The sequence below is a fragment of the Taudactylus pleione genome, unplaced genomic scaffold, assembly GCF_031769625.1.
Source record: "Taudactylus pleione unplaced genomic scaffold, aTauple2 ptg000027l, whole genome shotgun sequence".
Lineage (NCBI taxonomy): Eukaryota > Metazoa > Chordata > Amphibia > Anura > Myobatrachidae > Taudactylus > Taudactylus pleione.
The window spans coordinates 4,400,141-4,425,179 of NW_028284429.1; the positions used below are offsets into that span (position 1 = coordinate 4,400,141).

The 25,039-nt window shown below is 46.5% G+C and overlaps 1 protein-coding gene across 1 annotated transcript in view; it reads right to left on the minus strand.

The window, feature by feature from the left end:
• HSD17B12 (hydroxysteroid 17-beta dehydrogenase 12) overlaps window positions 1-25,039 on the minus strand; it is a 98,669-nt gene that overhangs the window by 48,659 nt on the left and 24,971 nt on the right. The window contains exons 2-3 of the mRNA XM_088451812.1: window positions 13,701-13,747; window positions 12,956-13,031 (exon numbers count right to left, since the gene is read on the minus strand). Of these exons, the coding sequence (XP_088307938.1) occupies window positions 12,956-13,031; window positions 13,701-13,747 (123 nt within the window). The remainder of the gene's footprint in view (window positions 1-12,955; window positions 13,032-13,700; window positions 13,748-25,039) is intronic.

Here is a 25,039-nt window from a genome sequence, read left to right on the forward strand (position 1 = left end):
CGCTACAAAAGAAAAAAACAAAACAAAACAGAGGACCGAAGACAAAAAAATAAACAAGCAAAAAAAAACTGTAATGCCAGGGAAGAACAGGCTGTTTATATATAGATTGGTATAAAGATGAAGGCTATTTAAGGACAGGCAGGATCCATCTCGGCTCCTGTGACTCATCGTGCCTCTCCCCCCCTCAGACAGGTTTTCCTCTTTTGAAGAATAATGCCGATGTAATCATTCTATGGGGAGTCTTCAGTGGCTTGGCACAGCACAGACAAGCCTTTATAGATGATGAAACCTCTGCATGTCTCCAGCAGGTAAAAGGTTAATCAATGCAGCCGCTGGACGGTCAGTGAATGGAGATACATTTAAAGTATAAGATGTTACAGCCATGTGGCTGTTCCATATACAGTGTACAGTATTAACGGACCTCTTTCTCCACCACGAATGAGGACAATCTTGTGTTTGCCCAGTCCGGTCCCACCCTACATCAAACCCCAGCAACCCTAGATCATCTGTCCACATGGCGCTCTCCAAAAAGAAGCTACACCCGGCGCTCTCATTAATCTGCAGCCCAGTGACTCCCACTGCGAACTATTTTATAACCTCAGAGTGTGCAAATTATAACTTCCCGCATGTGCGCTTATGTTATACAGTATAAGGTTTGTTGGATCAGGGCCGGAGCATCTTATTATTCATTATACAACAGCACAGGGACAGCATTGCATGTGACAGGGGCAGTGACATGATGTGAGGAGGGGAATGGAGGCAGCAGGAAGCCACAGACTGAGAGTTATATAGTGGGAGGAGCAGGGTCCCCCAGCAGCACAGAGTATATCAGGAGATGAGTGATGTGTTAGGGAGGACAGGGCTGCATGTGACAGGGGCAGTGACATGATGTGAGGAGGGGAATGGAGGCAGCAGGAAGCCACAGACTGAGAGTTATATAGTGGAAAGCAGGGTCCCCAGCAGCACAGAGTATATCAGGAGATGAGTGATGTGTCAGTGAGGACAGGGCTGCATGTGACAGGGGCAGTGACATGATGTGAGGAGGGGAATGGAGGCAGCAGGAAGCCACAGACTGAGAGTTATATAGTGGAAAGAGCAGGGTCCCCCAGCAGCACAGAGTATATCAGGAGATGAGTGATGTGTTAGCGAGGACAGGGCTGCATGTGACAGGGGCAGTGACATGATGTGAGGAGGGGAATGGAGGCAGCAGGAGGTCACAGCGTCATACAGTGGAAAGAGCAAATAACCTGCACATATAGCTCTAGATGACACTTCAGAACTGGACACGTCATTTCTTATTAACCGTTAGCGCAGGGTGTCATTCTATAGAACGTCACATTGTGATTCGCTATTGGACGAGACAAAAACAAATTGTGGAACTTGAAAAGGTAAAGTTGGATTACGCGTCTGTTTCATTGAGTTTTACTGAACGTCGTCTTGAAAAGCAGGCGCTGTCCCAGCCATGACAGGGGAGCAGAAATGAGGAGAGACGGGAACACTCACCCTTTGGTGGTATTATTAATAATTATCGCCAAGGAATAGAGTATCAGAGAATCACTAGGTCAGAAGTTGCTGATTAGATGGTAGTTGCCACCACTCCCCACTGACCAACTTAAATATCCCCATAGGATAACACCACATCTTCCCTCTTCTAAACATCTTCCCTGTTTACAGATCATTGAAAAAAAAAAAAAAACAGCTGGGAAACAGTATTCCCCATTATATATATATATATATATATATATATATATATATATAATTCACCTGGTTTTCTACCTTTTCATATTGATACCGATCTTGTGAGATTATTATTATTATTTTGCTGAGTACACATTACAGAACTATGGCCCTCATTCAGAGCCGTACGCTCTGAGCAGAGCGTACGCTCTGAATGAGGGCCGCCCTTCATAATTCTGGAGCGTCCTCTTGGACGCTCGTATAGCTGTGGGTCACCACCCACAGCCTATACGAGCGTGCAGTTTGATGGCCGCGATGGTCGTGACCATTGAAACTGCGAGCCGGAGCCTGCGGTTGAGGTTTTCAACCGCAAGGCCTGGAGTGATTTTGGCTCTATCAGAGCCAAAATTACTCCCACTGACATCACTAGTGATGTCAGTGGGCCGGCTTCTGACGGTAGGCGTTCCCTTGGGAACGCCCCCGTCAGGGAGGCACGCCCACCAAAGGGGGCGTGCTGTCAATCAACATCGACAGCACGCCCCCTTTGATCAGACACAATGAGCGAAGGACTTTCCTTCGCTCGTCGCGTCTGGCGCATGCGCACGACGGAGCTCCCGCCGTCGTGCGCATGCGCAGTGCACAACATCGACCCACTTGCGAGCGGACAGCCGCTTGCGAGTGGGTCTGAATCAGGCCCTATTTCAACAAACAGAACAGCAACATTGTAATTGACGCAACATTAATAGGAGACTTGTCAGGTCCATTTGCTTACATTCATTGTTGCTGCCTCGGGGTAAAGTAGGCTTGTACCAGGCCTGCTCTATATGTGCATTAAACGCTCTTCATTGGCATCCCCATGTGTACCAGCCTCTAAAGTGCCCACAGGCTGGCAGATCCAAACCTTTACAGTGCATGAAGCACAGTAGTGCAAAGAGTGCGCACCTTGGAAGATGCCGCTTCCTTGTCCGACCGGATTCTCCAGCTGCCCCGATGCAAAGATCCCAATCAGGTTCCTGGGATTTGCAGTCCTTATGGCACAAAACAAGGACACCCATCAATCAGGTCTATAACAATCTGGCTGATCATGTGCAGGCTCCTTTATAGTCTATCCCAGGTCACTCACTTTGGTATCTATTCTCCAGGAATAAAAAACATTTAATTTTGGTTTCAGCCAGATGGAATTTTGTTCTGTATTTCGTATAAATTAAATTTTTTTAAGTGGATTCTAAAAGGGCAAAAGTTACGGGTAAAACGTAATGATCTATATTTATTTTACACAAGACCATAGCAAGACGCAATATTTCACTACCAGGATGAATAGCATTTGATAGACACCACGACAGCCAGTGTTCTGTAGGTGCAATACGTCACTACTTAGAAATGGCTCTTCGTGACCTCAATGATATCTCAGGAGACAAACGCACGTTGATGGGCGTCAGTGATTTGCCAGCGCACGGCCCACAATATTCCCCCAGTGAAGCAGTCCCAAAAAAAAACAAAAAACCTGCATTATGTATCTGCTGCAGAATCCCCCGGGTGCCTGGTCTTATGACAGCTATAGAGACGTCTCTGGGCTCTCAGACGGCTAAAGGACGCACAGAGCCATTCCTCATACTATCGCTGAGATACTACAGACAGGCACGGCGTCCAGACCATTGTGCGCCTGCCAGCGCCGCTGAAACACATTAAAGAAGTGTCGTCACTGACATTTCTGGGGAAAGGAGGAAACACATAGGAGGGAGGTTTGGCTTTGTAAATATGTATTTAAAGAACTTAGCCCGTTACTTACAACAAACACAGTGGTACAAGCCTGGAAGCCGTGTTCTATGCAGACAAAGGCCGGGGAATGCAAAGGAGGGTGACTTTGCTCGGCGATTTCGCCATGGGAGCGATCCGTTAATTTACAGGAAAAGCCACTTGATTTTTCCAAAAATAAAAAATAGATATTAATACTACAAATCGCTGCAATATCACTTTAAAAAAAAAAAAAAAAAGTGACTTTTTGCAAAAATCGGACACTGTTATATTTCCTCAGACTCTCAGTTTAAGCATATAATTAAGTGTTAGCTTGTTATATATATATAACATAGAGATACTATACAGTCTATTTACAACTGTGCTAGCAAACGTTAAATCACATCGGTATTAGCATTTTATACACATCCCTACATTTCTTGTTCCGTACAATTTTAGCAGCCAATAAAAGATGCTTACCGAATGGCAAAGCTGATTTCCAGACTTAAATTGGGCCCCTGGCAAAAACAAATAACACAACCAGCAGCAGCTGCTAGAACGGAAACCTTATATTCTGTGCAGGGAGTGATGACCCAACACAAATGCTTGTTTCTTTGTTTTTTTTCCAATCATTCATAAAAATCAGGCCAAGAGCTTCCTGCAATCCCGGCATGCCGCTGTCCATTCACGGAAGGCAGACGGATGCATCGCGTGGCCCATTCAAGCAGAGAGAGCGATCTGAGAATCAATGGCTGCTGAGTACGGGATAAAGGATCACTTCTCCAGGAGTAGGTGCAATAGATAATCAGCCACATAATCCAGATCTCCAAAGTAAATTTGGCTCTCTATAAAAGTTACTAATAAACTCCATGCACAGCCGGAAGGACTGCAGGCAGAATATCAGCAGTAAGGCTGCTTTGTTACATAGCTTTGGTGCTGGTACTTCCTCAGTACAAATGCAGATCCCCATGTGAGTAAACGTTTGGGACTGTGGTGTACTCACTGGATATTCTACTAACAAATTACTTTAACGTTTAGGTGGAAGTTTCTTAGCTCTCCGCATAAACAGCTCACTTGTATTGTAGTCGCTGTCTATATAAATGACTGGGGGAAAGAACACAACGATAGGTTATTATTGCCTCATCAATCCCTTTACTAAGGGGTTACCGATACATGGGGGCCTTTGAAGGCTCACCCATCAGTCCCCTGGAACGCGGTGCTTGCACTCTGTAATCGATTATTTCCTTTCACGAGAATGCCGGCACGGGTAATGAGAGTGATCTGCAGCGCAGGAAGGAACTATCGCCAAGACGGAGTCAGCATTCACCAACACTTGTAAGAGAGTGTCCAAGCGATGGGTCAGCTGGAAGTCAGACTAGACGGCTGCGATCTGGCCTGCTCCTTACAGGTTAGGGCACGTGGGTAAGTATAACCCGTCCATGGTGAAGGGTATTGCCTGTAGCAGATGTGGGAAAAGATACAGGGGTCCATTTATGAATGACGGCATTGGCAATGCGATCTGGGCATGATATTACCGCAAAATGCGATCATACCGATGCAACGCATCAACCAGCACATGCAGGGACTGGGGCTTTGAAAGGAGCCAGTCACTGCAATGTGCCCAGAGTGCTCCTGGGACCTGCGGACTGCGCATGTGCGACAGTCATTGCCGGGGAACGTTCTGAGAGAAACCCTCTCCCGGCTAATTATGCGAAGTGTATCCCATAGGCTCCAGCAGCTGCTGTCATCTGCAGATACATTCCGGAAGGTATTAAATTTGGCAGCATCGCATCCCCCATAGAATACTATGAGGGATGCGGCTGCCGGCGGGAATGGAGGGATCACAGCAGGTATCGGAGATATCTGCTGCGATCCTTCTGTCATACATCTGAGGGAAACTTAATATTTGCGGTTAACTCACGAAAACAGGTGTTTTCGGGGATTAACCCGCAAATATACAATGATAAATGTGCCCCACACAGCGGTATGTGGATATAGGCCCTGATTCAGAGGCTTTAGCGGGCGGCCTGGCGATGGTCGCGATTATCGCGACCATCGGGCTTGCGACGAGACCCTAGTGGTAGGGTCTCGTCCACCGCAAGCCCCAGTGAACTTCCTGCTCTAAAAGAGCAGGAATTTCACTACTGACATCACTGGTGATGTCAGTAGGGCCGCCCACAAACGGCCGGCGTTCTTTCAGGAAAGCCTTTGTTTGTCCAGCCATCCCACCCTGCACGCCTACAAAACGGGGCGTGCTGTCAATCACAATCGACAGCCGCCCCGTCTTGTAGCGAGTCCCGCTCGGGCCTGCGCACTGCCCGGCCATCGCTAGGCGCTCACGAGCGGGTCTGAATCAGGCCCATAGATCTGAAGAGAAAGTCAAAAATAATTCAATTCTAGAAACGTACTAAACACTATGTTTAGGCCAAGGGCACATGGGTAGTTTGGGTAGTTGTATCATATGCGACAGGAGCCCAGGGGGAACAGCCTTTATTAAATAACGAAAAGCCAACGTTGAAACCAAGTTATTTTATTTTGCTTCCTCATCTGTCCTGGATGAATTTTCTCTAAGGGGTCATCAAACCCTTGTATACCAGCATCTATTCTATCTTCAGATAGGGAACATGGAATGCAGCATGGGAGGCTTACACCGCCCTCTGCGCACGTAGCCAAAGACTGGCAAGCGTGGCGCATTTCTGTAATTAGAACAGGACTTGTTTTTTGGCACGTAGCGCTCAGAACTAAAGGTCGGTTGGTGTGCAGCATGTTACTAGTCACAGTCTAGGAGCTCGTCAGAGGTGAAAAGCCAGATGAGTTGTGTATATGTCGCTTTATCTAACCGTATTAGAACACTGTCTGTTTAATATGCCTATGAGAGGGCAATGATCCACTCCTGTTATGACTCAGGACCAACCGTAGAGAAGCATCTGGGATCCTGGAAGTGGCCGTTGGAGAGGATATTGGATGCTGCTGGATACGGTAGAATTGTTCCAGAACGCAGCCTTGGCATGTATCCTCCACCTACAGAAACACAGGGAGAACGAAGGGGGAGACCGGAAGCCCAGCGTCACCTCTCTCCGCCGTCAGTAGCATCTGACTAACAATGCACGGTCCACATTTATGTAAGAGAGAAAACTTATATGACAGTAACCCTGGCACATCACAGATGGCACACTTTCCTGGGTATGAATACAAACACTTTCATATTCTAAATACATATATATATATACACACACACACACACACACACACACACACACACACATATTTGTGTGTGGGCTGCGGGCTTAAATGCATTGATCAATCCATGAACTAAATCCCCATTATTTATTTACTTATTTATACATCATCGTGAGTGTTTAAACATGGTGAGTGCTGGGTTTTCTGTTTTTATTTATTTAAGCAATGTGGTCACAGGCCACTTGCACCCCAGTCCTGGGAATGGCGAGTGCAGGTCTGCACCCCAAATCTAGGAGTGGCGAGTGCCGTGGATTTCTGACTTTGTGTATATGTATATATATATATATATATATATATATATATATATATATATAGCGTTCACGCTAGGCTGTTTTAGCGGGGCGCGGCGCCCTGCCCTCCTTCTGGAGGGCAAAAAGCGCCCTGCCCTAACAGCCTGCGGGAGCCGTTCTCACCCGCGGGACGCAGTGTCCCGCGGATGGACAAACATGCGGTGACCCGGTCACCGCCGGAGAATAGACGCCGGGCGCATGCGCCCGGCTTCTATTCTCCCTTTCTGCAGCGCTTGGGGGCTGCCCGGCATGTCCGTAAGCGCCGGGCACGCCCCCAAGTATGACGAAAAGGGGACACGTCTAAGACACGCCCCCTTTTCATAACCACACCCCCTTTTCGGGCGCGCGCGCACAAGATTGCCCTCTCTAGCTCCGGCGCCCTGCCTGCCGCTGGAGCTAGAGGGAACACTATATATATATACACACAAAGTCCTAGTAGGCGGCACTCTGAATCAATACAGGCATTTAGTGAATAATCACCAAAAGGTGATTATTCACTAAATGCCATGTTGCCTGTATTGATTCAGTGCCGCCTACTAGGACTTTGTATATGGGGCCAGTTTATGGCTTCCATCGGAAGGCCCCTGCAACACTGTTTTGAATTCCTGGGAGTGCCACCCTAAGGGACCTGCTATATATATATATATATATATATATATATATATATATATATATATACACACACACATACATACATATACACACACATTGTGACAGCACACTTTGGATTTCTCTCTCTATATATATATATATATATATATATATATATATACATACATACACACACACACACACACACATATAGACACACACACACAGTGGGGCAAAGAAGTATTTGGACAGCCACCGATTGTGCAAGTTGTTGCACTTTAAAAGATGAGAGAGGTCTGTAATTTCCATCATAGGTACACTAACTGTGAGAGACAGAATCAGAACAAAAAATTCCAGCATGACAATGACCCCAAACACACCGCCCGGGCAACTAAGGAGTGGCTCCGTAAGAAGCAGAGTTGAGAGAGTTGAAAGTCCGTGTTCCTGGCGACAGCCCCAAAACATGACACATCTAGAGAAGATCTGCATTGAAGAGTGGGCTAAAATACCTGCTGCAGTGTGTGCAAATCTGGTCAAGAACTACAGGAAACGTTTGACCTCTGTAATTGCCAACCGAGGTTACTTTACAAAGTATTGAGTTAAACTTTTTGATTGTCCAAATATTTATTTTCCACAAGAATATACAAATAAATTGTTCAAAAATCATACAATGTGATTTCCGGAATTTTTCGTTCTGATTCTGTCTCTCACAGTTAGTGTACCTATGATGGAAATTACAGGCCTCTCTCATCTTTTAAAGAGCAACAACTTGCCCAATCGGTGCAATACTTTTTTGCCCCACTGTATATACATACACACACACACACACACACACATAGGGGCGCTGAGAGGACGGGGGGGGGAGCGGGTACAATTTGCCCGGGCCCAGGCTTCCAGAGGGGCCCGGGTCCAGAGCTGCCGCCCCCTCCCTTCCTCCCTCCATCGCAGCAGCCCAACAGCGTGTGCTCTGATGCAGCGGGAGATTGCTCGCTAAGCAGCAGCCACAGCAATCTCCTATGCCTGATGGGGGGAATGATCACACTGATCGCGCCGCCCCCATGGCTTTGCGCCGGGCTGAGGGGCTCACAGCGCCCCCCCTTCAGCGGCGCTGCAAAAGTATTTATTTTTTAAAGGGGACGTGGCCATGCCTCTCTCGATTAGGCCACGCCCCCACGGCGCTCCACCGGGCCCGGCGGCGCTCTCTACGCCCATACACACACACACCTATATATATATATATAAAACACATACACACAATACCGTTCAAAGTTTGGGGGCACTTAGAAATGTACTTATTTTTTAAAGAAAACATTAAATTAATCAGAAATACACTCTGTACATTGTTAATGTGGTAAATGACCATACTAGCTGCAAACGTCTGGTTTTTAAAGGAATCTCTACATAGGTGTATAGAGGCCCATTTCCAGCAACCATCACTCCAGTGTTCTAATGGTACATTGTGTTTGCTAAGCGCGTTAGAAGACTAATGGATGATTTGAAAACCCTTGTGCAATTATGTTAGCACAGCTGAAAACAAGTGTGCTCGTTAGAGAAGCTAGAAAAAAACTGGTCTTCCTTTGAGCAGTTGAGTATCTGGAGCATCACATTTGCGGGTTCGATTATACTCTCCAAATGGCCAGAAAAAGAGAACTGTGGAAGAAGACAAGTACATTAGAGTCTCTAGTTTGAAAAATAGATGCCTCACAAGTCCTCAACTGGCCGCTTCATTAAATGGTACCCGCAAAACGCTAATGTCAACGTCTACAGTGAAGAGGTGACTCCGGGATGCTGGCGTTCTAGGCAGAGTGGCCAAGAAAAAGCCATATCTGAGACTGGCCAATAAAAGGAAAAGATTAACATGGGCAAAAGAACACAGACATTGGACAGAGGAAGATTGGAAAAAAGTGTTATGGACAGACGAATCGAAGTTTGAGGTGTTTGGATCACACAGAAGAACATTTGTGAGACGCAGAACAAGTGAAAAGATGCTGGAAGAGTGCCTGACGCCATCTGTCAAGCATGGTGGAGGTAATGTGATGGTCTGGGGCTGCTTTGGTGCTGGTAAAGTGGGAGATTTGTACAAGGTAAAAGGGATTTTGAATAAGGAAGGCTATCACTCCATTTTGCAATGCCATACCATACCCTGTGGACAGCGCTTGATTGGAGCCAATTTCCACCTCCAACATTACATTGACCCAAAGCACACCTCCAAATTATGCAAGAACTATTTAGGGAAGAAGCAGGCAGCTGGTATTCTGTCTGTAATGTAGTGGCCAGCGCAGTCACCAGATCTCAACCCTATTGAGCTGTTGTGGGCGCAGCCTGACCGTATGGTCCACAAGAAGTGCACATCAAGCCAATCCAACTTGTGGGAGATGCTTCAGGAAGCGTGGGGTGAATTTTCTTCAGATTATCTCAACAAATTACCAGCTAGAATGCCAAAGGTCTGCAACGCTGTAATTGCTGCCAAAGGAGCATTCTTTGACGAAAGCAAAGTTTGAAGGACAAAATTATTTCAAATAAAAATCATTATTTCTAACCTATGTCTTCACTACATGTCCTATTAATTTTGCAACTCATTTGATAAATAAAAGTCAGTTTTCATGTAAAACACGAAATTGTCTGGGTGACCCCAAACTTTTGAATGGTAGTGTATATAATATATATATACACACACATACATATTATATTATATTATATTATATTATATATATATATATATAAAAATAAAAGAGAAGGACCATCAATCCTTCCAATGGGAGGGAAATGCAAAATGATACCAGCAATTTTCAAGCAAATATGGACGATTAATGTTGGGAATACAAAGTAAAAAAAAACCACTTTATAGCCTGTATAAAGTGACGGGTGAATGGCGATATCCAAGGAATGTACCGTATATACTCGAGTATAAGTCGACCCGAATATAAGCCGAGGTACCTAATTTTACCACGAAAAACTGGGAAAACTTATTGACTCGAGTATAAGCCTAGGGTGGGAAATGCAGCAGCTACTGGTAGTAATCCCCCCCTGGTAGTGCCCCCAGTAGTAATCCCCCCCTGGTAGTGTCCCCAGTAGTAATCCCCCCCTGGTAGTGCCCCCAGTAGTAATACCCCCCTGGTAGTGCCCCCAGTAGTAATATCCCCCCCTGGTAGTGCCCCCAGTAGTAATACCCCCCCTGGTAGTGCCCCCAGTATTAATCCCCCCCCTGGTAGTGCCCCCAGTAGCAATATCCCCCCCTGGTAGTGCCCCCAGTATTAACCCCCCCTGGTAGTGCCCCCAGTAGCAACATCCCCCCCTGGTAGTGCTCCCAGTATTAATCCCCCCCCCCCCTGGTAGTGCCCCCAGTAGCAATATCCCCCCCTGGTAGTGCCCCCAGTATTAACCCCCCCTGGTAGTGCCCCCAGTAGCAACATCCCCCCTGGTAGTGCCCCCAGTATTCCCCCCCTCCCTGGTAGTGCCCCCAGTAGCAACATCCCCCCTGGTAGTGCCCCCAGTATTCCCCCCCTCCCTGGTAGTGCCCCCAGTAGAAACATCCCCCCCCTGGTAGTTCCCCCATTATTAATCCCCCCCCTCTGGTAGTGCCCCCAGTAGCGATATCCCCCCCCCTGGTAGTACCCCCCGGTAGTAGCCCCCCCAGTAGAAAGAAATGTAAAAAAAAAACCACTTACCTGTAACCCCGCTCCTGGTCCCGACGCTGCTACAGGCTCCTCCGCCGCTTTGCATAATGGGAGAGACGTCGTCATGACGACGTCTCTCCCATTACCCACTGCGGGAGCTGGAAGATGGCTCCCGCAGTGGGAGCAGCAGTAGCCGCTGAGAGTCTGACAGACTCTCAGCGGCTGCTGATTACACCAAACACATAGCTGCCGGCTCCGGCGGCTGTGTGTTTGGCAGTGTGTAGTGCTGACCGAACTCCGTCCGGTCAGCGCTACACACGCGGTGCAGGCTGTGTCACAGAGACACAGTCTGCACCGCGGCCCGCATGGTACGCTACTCAGCAGCGTACCATGCGGGCATGACTCGAGTATAAGCCGAGGGGGTGCTTTTTCAGCACAAAAAATGTGCTATACTCGAGTATATACGGTACATTAGCAGCCGCCCTCCATTTTTAAATTCCAAGTGAGGAATTTTAGTGAATCAACTCCCCAGTTTAATTTACTTTAAGCAAACTCACCTGTGGAGGACTTAGAGCAGGAGTGTGGAACCTTTTTTCTGCTGAGGGCCATTTTGATATATATTAAATTTTTTGCGGGCCCAGCGCAGCCCACGCCCCCCGCATGTGCCGTTACACAGGGCGGGGCCACAATCGCCGGTGATTACAGCAATGCTCGGAGGTTCCTGAGGATGCTCCGGGGAGCTGTAAGGACAGCGGTGTGACCGTCTGAAGTGTCCAGGCGGCACTGCTGCATAGATTCTGGCTGCATGGCGCCACTCTCGGCACCCTGCTGTCCATATGAGGCTAACAAAAAAAAAAGCTCAGAGGGCCAGACCAAATGATTCCGAGGGCCTTATACGGCCCCCGGGCCTGAGGTTCCCCATCCCTGCCTTAAAGGGTAGTTACAAAGCCCATATGAGAAGTGTTATAGAGTATTAGGGGTAAATTTACTGAAGTGAGAGGTTTTAAAAGAGATGTTGCCCATAGCCACCAATCGGATTCTACTTATCTTCTAGAAGGTGCTAGTTAAATGTTAAGTAGAATCTGACTGGTTGCTATGGGCAACATCTCTTCTAAAACTCACTTCTAAAAACTCTCACTTTAGTAAATTTACCCCATCGTCTGCCCTGAAAGCCATAGCACATATACGATACCATACCACCCTATTAACAAACGCTGAACAGCAAGATCAGAGGAACAACCACAGAACGGTTTGCGCAATTGTGTAAAAGTGCGGGTTGATCTGGAGCGAATTTTTGTATTCTTCAGGTCTTCCCCAAGTGAAATGTATAGCCTGTCTGTCTTTTGGAAGTTTATTTGGTTGTACCGCATCTTTGTCTTCATTATTCCATATAATGTTACATTTCACTTTGTTAATCCACAACACTACAATTCATAGCAGCCAGCAGTGTACACACGCTATTCTGTCATCATTTGGCATGTCCGCTCCCCCATATACCTAAGCCGTCTAGGCCTAGAGGTGTTCCTGGATTTCTAATTTACATAATCACACTCTTAGAAGAGATGACTACTGCTGTATTCAGCAATCACATGGCAGGGACGGAGTGTTGTTAACGGCAACGTGTGCTGGTATATATGCACCCCACCAGAGGCAGCCAGCACCAATCAGCAGTCAGCTGAAGCGCTAGGAATTGTGTCATCTTGCCCTACGCCCAGCACATGCTAGGATGTACACATAGCTCGCTGCGACATGTATATATTTACATAACACATACAATATACAATGAAATATTATAAATAGACTCACTTATATGTGCGGAGACCTCTTCTAACTTCTCCTGGGATCTACTGATCAGGACAATGCACATTCCGCACCGCGCCAGCTGCAGATAAAGAACATGGTGGTAAAAGGTGGGGTTGCGTTATCCATGTGTTACATTTAGCAGTACGGACGTTTGGAGAGCACACGCCAGCAGTACGGACGTTTGGAGAGCACACGCCAGCAGTACGGACGTTTGGAGAGCACACGCCAGCAGTACGGACGTTTGGAGAGCACACGCCAGCAGTACGGACGTTTGGAGAGCACACGCCAGCAGTACGGACGTTTGGAGAGCACACGCCAGCAGTACGGACGTTTGGAGAGCACACGCCAGCAGTACGGACGTTTGGAGAGCACACGCCAGCAGTACGGACGTTTGGAGAGCACACGCCAGCAGTACGGACGTTTGGAGAGCACACGCCAGCAGTACGGACGTTTGGAGAGCACACGCCAGCAGTACGGACGTTTGGAGAGCACACGCCAGCAGTACGGACGTTTGGAAAACTTTTCACATTGTCTGAACACTAACCAGCTGACCTTTCTAGCTGAATTTAGACCACCTTCGTGTTTTGAAGGCTACAAATATGCAACAATACACATTATTTCCCGGTACCACCACCTAAAACATATTTTGCTTCCAAATGATGGACCGACAGCAGCACGTCTTACAGACAATCCTTGCTTGCACTGTGCTTTTATTTGGATGTTGGCTAAAGTAGAACCAAAGTCTCACCTCTTCTGCATAGGCTTTTCCAATCCCATCAGTAGCTCCGGTTACAACTACAAAGAAAAGACAAAAGAAGGAGAGTTGTGAAATTAGCTGATATCACGAGTTTCAGTGTAGGCCACAGAGAAACAGGCCACATAGCCAACCACATCTAGCTCACTTTGTACAGCATGTGGTCCCATCTCCTATTGTGCTTCCTGACCTGTACTTTTTCCCATTAGCACCTTCTTACTGCCATCTTCAGTAAGCCAGGTATAGAAGGGATACGAAGCTTTTGGGACGAGCTTGGGGGAACCAATGCAGGAGCAATTATAGGGTTTCCTACCCAAATTGCCTCCCGCTCCTGTCCATATTCCCTTAGGATAGCCATGTAATGTATTATTATCTAGACGGCAAATCCTGCCCTGATTCACTTTACTTTCCCAGCCTGCCTCAAAATAATTCAGGAGAGCCAAGTTTCCGTGTACCCTGTAATGCACAATGGGCCTGAGACTCACTTGGGAGCAAATCACAGAGGAGCCAGTAACTTGGCACCTTGGTAACACCATGTTGCACGGCAGATTTGGCAGAAGTACGAGGGTTGTCCAAAAAGTAATGCCTAAATGCTCATAACTCTGAAATAATATGCAACATTTGAAACTTTGTAGTTTAATATGTCTGCTAACTATATATCTACTTTTGTTTAGGTGGTCCAAGAAATACCATGGAATCCAAAATGAAACAATGGGCCTGATTCAGACCCACTCGCGAGCGGCTGTCCGTTGCTGTCATTAGATTATACTGCCGGTCACCTTCGCAGCGCATACAATGGCAGCCGCTACTCATTGATAGAAGAAATACGATCACGCATGATACATTACGCTGGACGTCAGCAGCGCGCAAGCTCCCAAACCGCAGCGCCCAAATCCCAGCCAGACACAACCCAGAAGGGACGTGCAATGACTTACAGTTCCACAGCCGTCGACACGCCCCAGGCTTTACAGCACTTTAATTAAAAGCAGTAACTATAACATTATATATATATATATATATATACATATATATATATATATATATATATATAGAAAGACGATATATTTTGTCATTGGAGAGAGAACACATTCTCTCGCAGTCATTAACACATCATCCAGAACTTACAAAGTACTCGGCGCTGGATTTATAGTGTCGTGTGAAGAAAATTAACCCTTGGGGCGAAGCCCAATTACGCCATCACCATCAAAAACGCAAGACGCCAGCAAAATCGCCCGGCTGTCGGAAGACGTAAAAGACAGACGGCGCGGGTTAAAAAAATATTCTACACTCTTTGTCCTCAACTTTCTGGGAACAGTTATTTTTAGCAGCTTCCCAATCAACCTTATCTGAATCAAACATCAAAAATAGACTGGAGGAACACTGCAAGCAAATGAGTATTTATAGCCGCCCTGTCTATTGCTTCACCCACCGAAATCTAAAAGCCCAGGCTGAGCACGACTGCTTGCCAGCTCAAAGCAAGTCCCTTTGGGTGACCCCCGTCCTTCGCCTGAACACCTGAATAGAGCAAACACTCCATTGATTAAAGATTAATACTGCCGCAAACCTGTGACAGCTGCCTCTCCCAGCAGTTCTTTTGGGAAGGGAGTAAGACGGGGGGGGGGGGGGGGGGTGCACAGAGGAGGCATGACAGAAAACTTACATCAGTATTTCTCTTGGGGATCCATTACATAGAAAGAAAATTGCCATTTCAATTCCCCTTTGTTGCTAAAAATAGCAGCCCCAATTGATTCAAGCACACAGGGCACTAGCTTAGCAGATCCCAATATAGAAAGCGCTGAATTCTCCCAGACTGAATGCTAACGCAGTCTAACAGATGCCAGCTCACATTTAACAAAGAACAAAAGGATGAGAATTATGCAGACTGCAAGTTAATAAGACAGAAGCAACTCCCAGCATCTTCATGAAAGAAACAGCTAAAAATAATAAACATGGCGGGATGGGATAAATGTGGGGCACAGAAAACGGACCAATGGATTTATTAAGTACTATTGCACCATTCTGCTGCCGTAGTGCAAAGCACCTGAGAATAGAATTTGGGAGAAGACGTACACTGGGAACCCACAGCTAGGAACCCCCATTTGGAAGATTCTTGTGCGCACATCCGCTACGGTTTAATACGAGCTCGAACTCGGAATTCGCTATTCAGAAATATTGTCTTCAAGCCGGTTGGATGAGTCCCAACTTTCAGTGTGGAGCTGCTAGATTTATGGGGAGGGTCTGATAAACTGTAGGGGACAAAAGCAATTAAGGGCCTGATTCAGACCCACTCACGAGCGGCTGTCCGCTCGCAAGTGGGTCGATGTTATGGACTGAGCATGCGCACGACGGAGGGAGCTCCGTCGTGCGCATGCGCCAGACGCGACGAGCGAAGGAAAGTCCTTCGCTCGTTGTGTCCGATCAAAGGGGGCGTGCTGTCAATGTTGATTGACAGCACGCCCCCTTTGGTGGGCGTGCCTCCCTGACGGGGGCGTTCCCACGGGAACGCCTCCCGTCAGAAGCCGGCCCACTGACATCACTAGTGATGTCAGTGGGAGTGATTTTGGCTCTGATAGAGCCAAAATCACTCCGGAGCTTGCGGTTGAAAACCTCAACCGCAGGCTCCGGCTCGCAAATTCGATGGTCGCGATGGTCTCGACCATCACAATGCACGCTCGTATAGCCTGTGGGTGGTGACCCACAGCTATACGAGCGTCCAGGAGGACGCTCCATGAAAATGGAGCCCGGCCCTCATTCAGAGCGTGCGCTCTGCTCAGAGCGTACGGCTCTGAATGAGGGCCTAAATCTTCTGTTGTGCTTCATATAAGCATTCAGGAGCACACAGATATACAGATGTCACATATCACATTACTCAGCGCAGTCTCCCATATACAGACTCAGGAGCACACAGATATACAGGTGTCACATATCGCATTAATCAGCACAATCTCCCATATACAGACTCAGGTGCACACAGATATACAGGTGTCACATATCCCATTACTCAGCGCAGTCTCCCATATACAGACTCAGGTGCACACAGATATACAGGTGTCACATATCCCATTACTCAGCGCAGTCTCCCATATACAGACTCAGGGGCACACAGATATACAGGTGTCACATATCCCATTAATCAGCGCAGTCTCCCATATACAGACTAAGGTGCACACAGAAATACAGGTGTCACATATCACATTACACAGCGCAGTCTCCCATATACAGACTCAGGAGCACACAGATATACAGGTGTCACATATCACATTACTCAGCGCAGTCTCCTATATACAGACTCAGGAGCACACAGATATACAGGTGTCACATATCACATTACTCAGCGCAGTCTCCCATATACAGACTCAGGAGCACACAGATATACAGGTGTCACATATCACATTACTCAGCGCAGTCTCCCATATACAGACTCAGGAGCACATAGATATACAGGTGTCACACATCACATTACTCAGCGCAGTCTCCCATATACAGACTCAGGAGCACACAGGTATACAGGTGTCACATATCACATTACTCAGCGTAGTCTCCCTTATACAGACTCAGGAGCACACAGATATACAGGTGTCACATATCCCATTACTCAGCGCAGTCTCCTATATACAGACTCAGGAGCACACAGATATACAGGTGTCACATATCACATTACTCAGCACAGTCTCCCATATACAGACTCAGGAGCACACAGATATACAGGTGTCACATATCACATTACTCAGCGCAGTCTCCCATATACAGACTCAGGAGCACACAGATATACAGGTGTCACACATCACATTACTCAGCGCAGTCTCCCATATACAGACTCAGGAGCACACAGATATACAGGTGTCACATATCACATTACTCAGCGCAGTCTCCCATATACAGACTCAGGAGCACACAGATATACAGGTGTCACATATCACATTACTCAGCGCAGTCTCCCATATACAGACTCAGGAGCACATAGATATACAGGTGTCACACATCACATTACTCAGCGCAGTCTCCCATATACAGACTCAGGAGCACACAGGTATACAGGTGTCACATATCACATTACTCAGCGCAGTCTCCCTTATACAGACTCAGGAGCACACAGATATACAGGTGTCACATATCACATTACTCAGCGCAGTCTCCTATATACAGACTCAGGAGCACACAGATATACAGGTGTCACATATCACATTACTCAGCGCAGTCTCCCATATACAGACTCAGGAGCACACAGATATACAGGTGTCACATATCACATTACTCAGCGCAGTCTCCCATATACAGACTCAGGAGCACATAGATATACAGGTGTCACACATCACATCACTCAGCACAGTCTCCCATATACAGACTCAGGAGCACACAGATATACAGGTGTCACATATCACATTACTCAGCACAGTCTCCCATATACAGACTCAGGAGCACACAGATATACAGGTGTCACATATCACAGTACTCAGCGCAGTCTCCCATATACAGACTCAGGAGCACACAGATATACAGGTGTCACATATCACATTACTCAGCACAGTCTCCCATATACAGACTCAGGAGCACACAGATATACAGGTGTCACATATCACATTACTCAGCACAGTCTCCCATATACAGACTCAGGAGCACACAGATATACAGGTGTCACATATCCCATTACTCAGGACAGTCTCCATATACAGACTCAGGAGCACACAGATATACAGGCGTCACATATCACATTACTCAGCGCAGCCTCCCATATACAGACTCAGGAGCACACAGATATACAGGTGTCACATATCCCATTACTCAGGACAGTCTCCATATACAGACTCAGGAGCACACAGATATACAGGTGTCACATATCACATTACTCAGCACAGTCTCCCATATACAGACTCAGGAGCACACAGATATACAGGTGTCACATATCACATTACTCAGCGCAGTCTCCTATATACAGACTCAGGAGCACACAGATATACAGGTGTCACATATCACATTACTCAGCGCAGTCTCCCATATACAGACTCAGGAGCACACAGATATACAGGTGTCACATATCACATTACTCAGCGCAGTCTCCCATATACAGACTCAGGAGCACATAGATATACAGGTGTCACACATCACATTACTCAGCGCAGTCTCCCATATACAGACTCAGGAGCACACAGGTATACAGGTGTCACATATCACATTACTCAGCGCAGTCTCCCTTATACAGACTCAGGAGCACACAGATATACAGGTGTCACATATCCCATTACTCAGTGCAGTCTCCCATATACAGACTCAGGTGCACACAGATATACAGGTGTCACATATCCCATTACTCAGTGCAGTCTCCCATATACAGACTCAGGTACACACAGATATACAGGTGTCACATATCACATTACTCAGCGCAGTCTCCTATATACAGACTCAGGAGCACACAGATATACAGGTGTCACATATCACATTACTCAGCGCAGTCTCCCATATACAGACTCAGGAGCACACAGATATACAGGTGTCACATATCCCATTACTCAGTGCAGTCTCCCATATACAGACTCAGGTGCACACAGATATACAGGTGTCACATATCCCATTACTCAGTGCAGTCTCCCATATACAGACTCAGGTACACACAGATATACAGGTGTCACATATCACATTACTCAGCGCAGTCTCCTATATACAGACTCAGGAGCACACAGATATACAGGTGTCACATATCACATTACTCAGCGCAGTCTCCCATATACAGACTCAGGAGCACACAGATATACAGGTGTCACATATCACATTACTCAGCGCAGTCTCCCATATACAGACTCAGAAGCACACAGATATACAGGTGTCACATATCACATTACTCAGCGCAGTCTCCCATATACAGACTCAGGAGCACACAGGTATACAGGTGTCACATATCACATTACTCAGCGCAGTCTCCCTTATACAGACTCAGGAGCACACAGATATACAGGTGTCACATATCCCATTACTCAGTGCAGTCTCCCATATACAGACTCAGGTGCACACAGATATACAGGTGTCGCATATCACATTACTCAGCGCAGTCTCCCATATACAGACTCAGGAGCACACAGATATACAGGTGTCACATATCACATTACTCAGCGCAGTCTCCCATATACAGACTCAGGAGCACACAGGTATACAGGTGTCACATATCACATTACTCAGCGCAGTCTCCCTTATACAGACTCAGGAGCACACAGATATACAGGTGTCACATATCACATTACTCAGTGCAGTCTCCCATATACAGACTCAGGTGCACACAGATATACAGGTGTCACATATCACATTACTCAGCGCAGTCTGCTGGTGCGTCCTAGTCGAATTGCGACTTAGGTCCGTATTCAATTAGAAGCGAAAAGTCAGTTGCCGGACTTTTCGCCATTGTCGCTGGTTTCAGGTGCGGAAAAAGTATCGCGCGCGTCCTCGCGTATCCCCGTATTCAATTTGAAATAGCGAAAACGGAACCCGCCGAAACGCAAACAGGCTTAAAGTGCTGTCATTTTTGGGGAAATCAGCCTGTCACCCCCCAAAAGATGCTCTGACATGGGGGTTCACTATGGGTACCCACGATTAGCACCGTGGTATTTATTTGGGGTCGTTGAATGGTCCCAATAGGTGCTATTTAGCGTCTTTGGGACAGTGATGAAGAATAGCATTTAGGCACTTTTTTGGGGGGGAAAAAGTAGTTCCATCAAATTTGGGGTACATGAAAATGGGTGCAAGCATATTTTAAAGTTGCTAAAGTCCAGCATTAAAAAGCGCCAAAAACGCACCAGCAATCAATAATACACCTCCCCCATACTTACAGACCCCCCCCCCAAAGGCTATTTCGCTAGTTTTTTATTTTGTACCCCCACTTTGATTTTTTTTCGCCCACTTTTTCCAAGTGCTTTTTTGGGGGGTCTTGTGTTTTTTTTTAGCGTTTCTTGATGCAATTAGTGTCAAGGGGGGTGTAAAAAGGGTTTAGGGGAGCTGCCGCAATTTTGCACCCCAATTCTGCACTTTTTTCCCGCCGGGTATCCATTGGCGAAACTTTTCCGCAGGTTACAAGGTGCAAACTTTTTGCACCGGCGATAAGTCGGACAAATTGAATACGGGGATAAGTTTAAACCGGCGAGAATGACATCGGCGAAAAAGTATCGCCGAAACGGACTTTTCGCTAATTGAATACGGCCCTTAGATGCATTTTTGGCAAAAAAAAAAAGACGCCAGACACTAGCAGAGTAGCACCGAACTGACAGCTCACTTACGCCAGGAATGTCACGCTGCGTGGCGTATTGAGGCTAGATGTACACTATGAGGACACATCTGTATTAACACATAGGAGTTGATGGGAAAATAATTGACTACACACATACAGTATTTATTTATATAGAGATATATATATATATATATACACACACACACACACACCCCCCCCCATGTATTTCATGCATGTTTTAGGAACTATTGCACAAAGACAATTTAAAAAACTTTTAATCTAGAAATATATAGGGGAGGTCTCACAATCTGTAAAATGAATAAACATTTTGGTAAGTAGGAATGGAAAAACGACCCTTCCACCCTGTCTGTAGTGAGCTCAATGCCTTTTCTTGTATATTTCACCCAGAACAGACACAAAAATATAAGTCGACTGCGTCAGTGCTGCGTGCAGACGAGTGAACCGCGTGACGTTACAGATTTGTGAATTGAAACCTACAATACATGAATTAATCTCAGCCCCCCCCCCCCTCCACTTTAAGCCCCCTGAAAGGTAGAAGGGTGAAGGAGACGGGCACTGTGCGCACAGGGTGGCACAAAGGCAGGGAGTAGGACTATGGAATATTTATGAAAACGGATGGCCTGTCACACAGACACTGATGAATATTTTTTACGGGATAAAAATGGCAACAGAGATTCTAAAAATAAAACACTCTGTTTCAGACCTGTCTGGCTGAGCTACACCACTGGAATACAAACACTCTCTCGCTCTCTCCGGCGAGGCTCTACGGAGAGGATTTGCAATGAGAAGAGGGGAGGGGGCTGTGAAACAAAAAAAAAAAAGGAGGCTAAAAGTGAAGGAGACGGGAGAGAGGCAGCTATCTGAGCACAAAGGTTTAGAGGTACAGTTCTTTGCCGATGGTTTCACATTATAATGCATTGGGGCACATTACTATCCATAGTGATTATTGCCACCCTGTTAGTTTTTAAGTGGTTCCCCCCCCCCAATCCCACCAGGGAGTGCACAACTTAGAACGTGGCGTTTCTAAGCAGATGTCACATTCGCTGCAAATTCATGGTCCGAATATCAGCTCGCAGGCCTACGCTGTGCGTCGGTGAAGGATATACCTTTATAAATAGTCTGAATAGCCCGGCTGCCAGGACTGTCCCTAGCGCTGGGTGGGCACAATAGGGTAGAGGGCCAGATATATGTATCCACCATCCTCAACAGGAGGTAATTCCCAAGCGTTAGTGCCAGCTGTGCTGGGGCATGGGGCTTGGTCAAGGACTAGAGGCAGAGGGAGCCAACGAGTGGCTCCTCAACTGTTGTAGAACTAATAGTCCAAGCATTGCCAATTAGCCAAATCACCATTCCCGCTAATGAAAATCTAATAAGTTTTAAGCAGGTAGAAAAAGGGGACACTCCCTGAAGTACATTTCGTGTCGGTCATAGTAATCTATCACTTTCCTGTGAACCCAGACGAGAATTGCACGCCACAGGCACCAGTCCGACCCCCCTCACAGGTATGTACAAAACTATCGTCCAATAGGTTTACCCATTTGTTAGTAGGACTGCAACACGTCCAGATTCTTTCAATTTGTCCGACTTCCTACAATTCTCGCCCTCTTGGGTAGATGACAGGAGAATTATGCTGCAGCTCTTTGGCGCTAGAACCGCCATTGTGTTACGTCCAAACTCTATCTAGATTAACAGGATGAGCGACAACTGGTTCCTAAAACGATTTTTTAAAGGCCCTTGAGAACGAACCAGAAACATGCGGTGGCTTTTATGGACTGAATAAACACATAAAAAGAAAAGAAAATGAACAACAACAGGTCACAATTTTTTGCATCCAAAATCTCGGACATTTGAAAACACGAATGTGAAATCGTTCATAGCGAGATGAGGATTGTTACACACAGCAATCACATGATCTTGACTAATAAATGTATGTACTGTAATCTACAGTACCTTCACCTATTAAGTATATCATTTGTCTATTTCAATTTTAATTTGCAGTCAAAACCAGAATTGGGGCAGGTGCAATCTGCAAGAGCAGGAAAGGTCAGCTGTAATACAGAGACAGAGCTACGGGCAACATATACCCAATACGTTCCAAAACAAATATTTAAGCTTCAAACTTATTCAGAAGACGGAGAGACCGGCTTTGGTCTCTGCAGTTGACGTAAGGAGATTCGCCTGGGGGTTACGGGGGACGGCTCAGGGTTTTCAGAGGCAAGATGGCGAAAAATTCATTGATAAATCAGGAACTTATTTTGCACCTGTGCAAAACTGCAGAAAGCAGGCGGCTGCCCTCATAGGCTGCTGTGCGCCTATCAGCGCAGAGCCGTGTCTGTTGTCAAGGCAGGATTCTCCCTTCTCTCCAGCACCCTCTAATCTGCAGAGAACAGGCAGATTTTTTTTTTTCTCCTCCTCCTCCTCTGCTGGAAGAGATGCCTCTGAAATCGCGGAGACTGGATCATTCAAAAAGAATAAAAATAAACAGGGCTCGGATGGAAAATACTGGTATGCAGCAAATTAAGATTTTTACTCACGGGGTGAGATGCAAAACGACCAAACAAACAAAAACACAAAATCACAGATAAAAAGCAGCGTTTAAAATGAAAGAACATTATGCAAAATTTATAGAAAAAAAAAAAACACTTGTGCACAGCATTAAAATATTCTGCTTTATATAGGAAGCTACAACCTGCGTGTGTGTTAGTATATGTGTGAATACACATATATACATACATACATACACATTCCAATGAAGCGGCACTCAGGTCGAGAAATACACTCAGGGGGTCATTCAGACCCGCTCGTGAGCGTCAGTACGCTCGCAAGTGGGTCGATGTTCCCCCAGTGCGCATGCGTGAGACTCGGGGAGCGACGGGCTTTCCATCGCTCCGGGTCTCGCACCAAAGGGGGCGTGCTGTCGATGTTGATTGACAGCACGCCCCCTTTGGTGGGCGTGCCTGCCAGACGGAGGCGTTCCCATGGGAACGCCTACTGTCTGAAGCCGGCCCCACTGACATCACTAGTGATGTCAGTGGGAGTGATTTTGGCTCTGATAGAGCCAAAATCACTCCAGGGCTTGTGGCAGGGAGACCCTACCGCAGGGTCTCCGTCGCAAGTCCGATGGTCGCGATGGTCAAGACCATCGCGACCATCTTTTTGGCCGCTCGCATATGCTGTGGGTGGTCACCCACAGCTATACGAGCGGCCAGGAGGCCGCTCCATTTTCATGGAGGGCACTGATTCAGAGCGAGCGCTCTGGTCAGAGCGTTCAGCTCTGAATCAGGCCCTCAGTACACAGCAGGTATAGTGATCCAACGTTTCAATGCCTTTAATATAGCATTTTCCTCAGGGTTTAAATACCTGAAGAAAACGCTATATTAAAAGGCATTGAAACTAGAGATGTGCGGGTTCGGTTTTACTCGGATATGTTCGGAATTCTAAAAAACTGCATTTTATTGGCTATCGGCTATCACGTGTTTTGGATAGCCAATAAATAATCCGAGCTTGCGATAATTTTGGCGAAAAGAACTAAGTAAACCAGACCCGCTCATCTCTAGTTGAAACGTCGGATCACTATACCTGTTGTGTACTGAGTGTATTTCTCGACCTGAGTGCTGCTTCATTGGAATGTATACTTTTCCCGTTGCAAAGTAAACATACTTTACATACACACATAATATACACACACAGACACCATCTTCAAAAATATGACTGCGCGCAGTTATTAATGTTGCAGAAATAACCCATTAATTTAGCGTTCCCCGCCTGTCTCTGCTCCACGCTGGCATTGCCGATCATCTTCACTTTAGGATACTTAGTAGTCTCTCTCATGTAGAAGGGTTCGGGCTAACCAGTCTACAGAGAACACGATCGGTTAATTAGTACCTATTATCTACAGCATATACTGAATACAAAAAGGCCAAAAGAGAAAGAAACAAAAGTTAAGATTTAAAAAACACACTAAATTTTTAGACCAGTGGATGGAGGGTGAGTGGGGACATAACTTTCTCCATGACCCCCAGATATTAACCATTTCATTGTTTGAGCCTCCCACATGCAGTCATACTAATTGGGAGAACTTTAGGCAAAGTCTGACATGGGG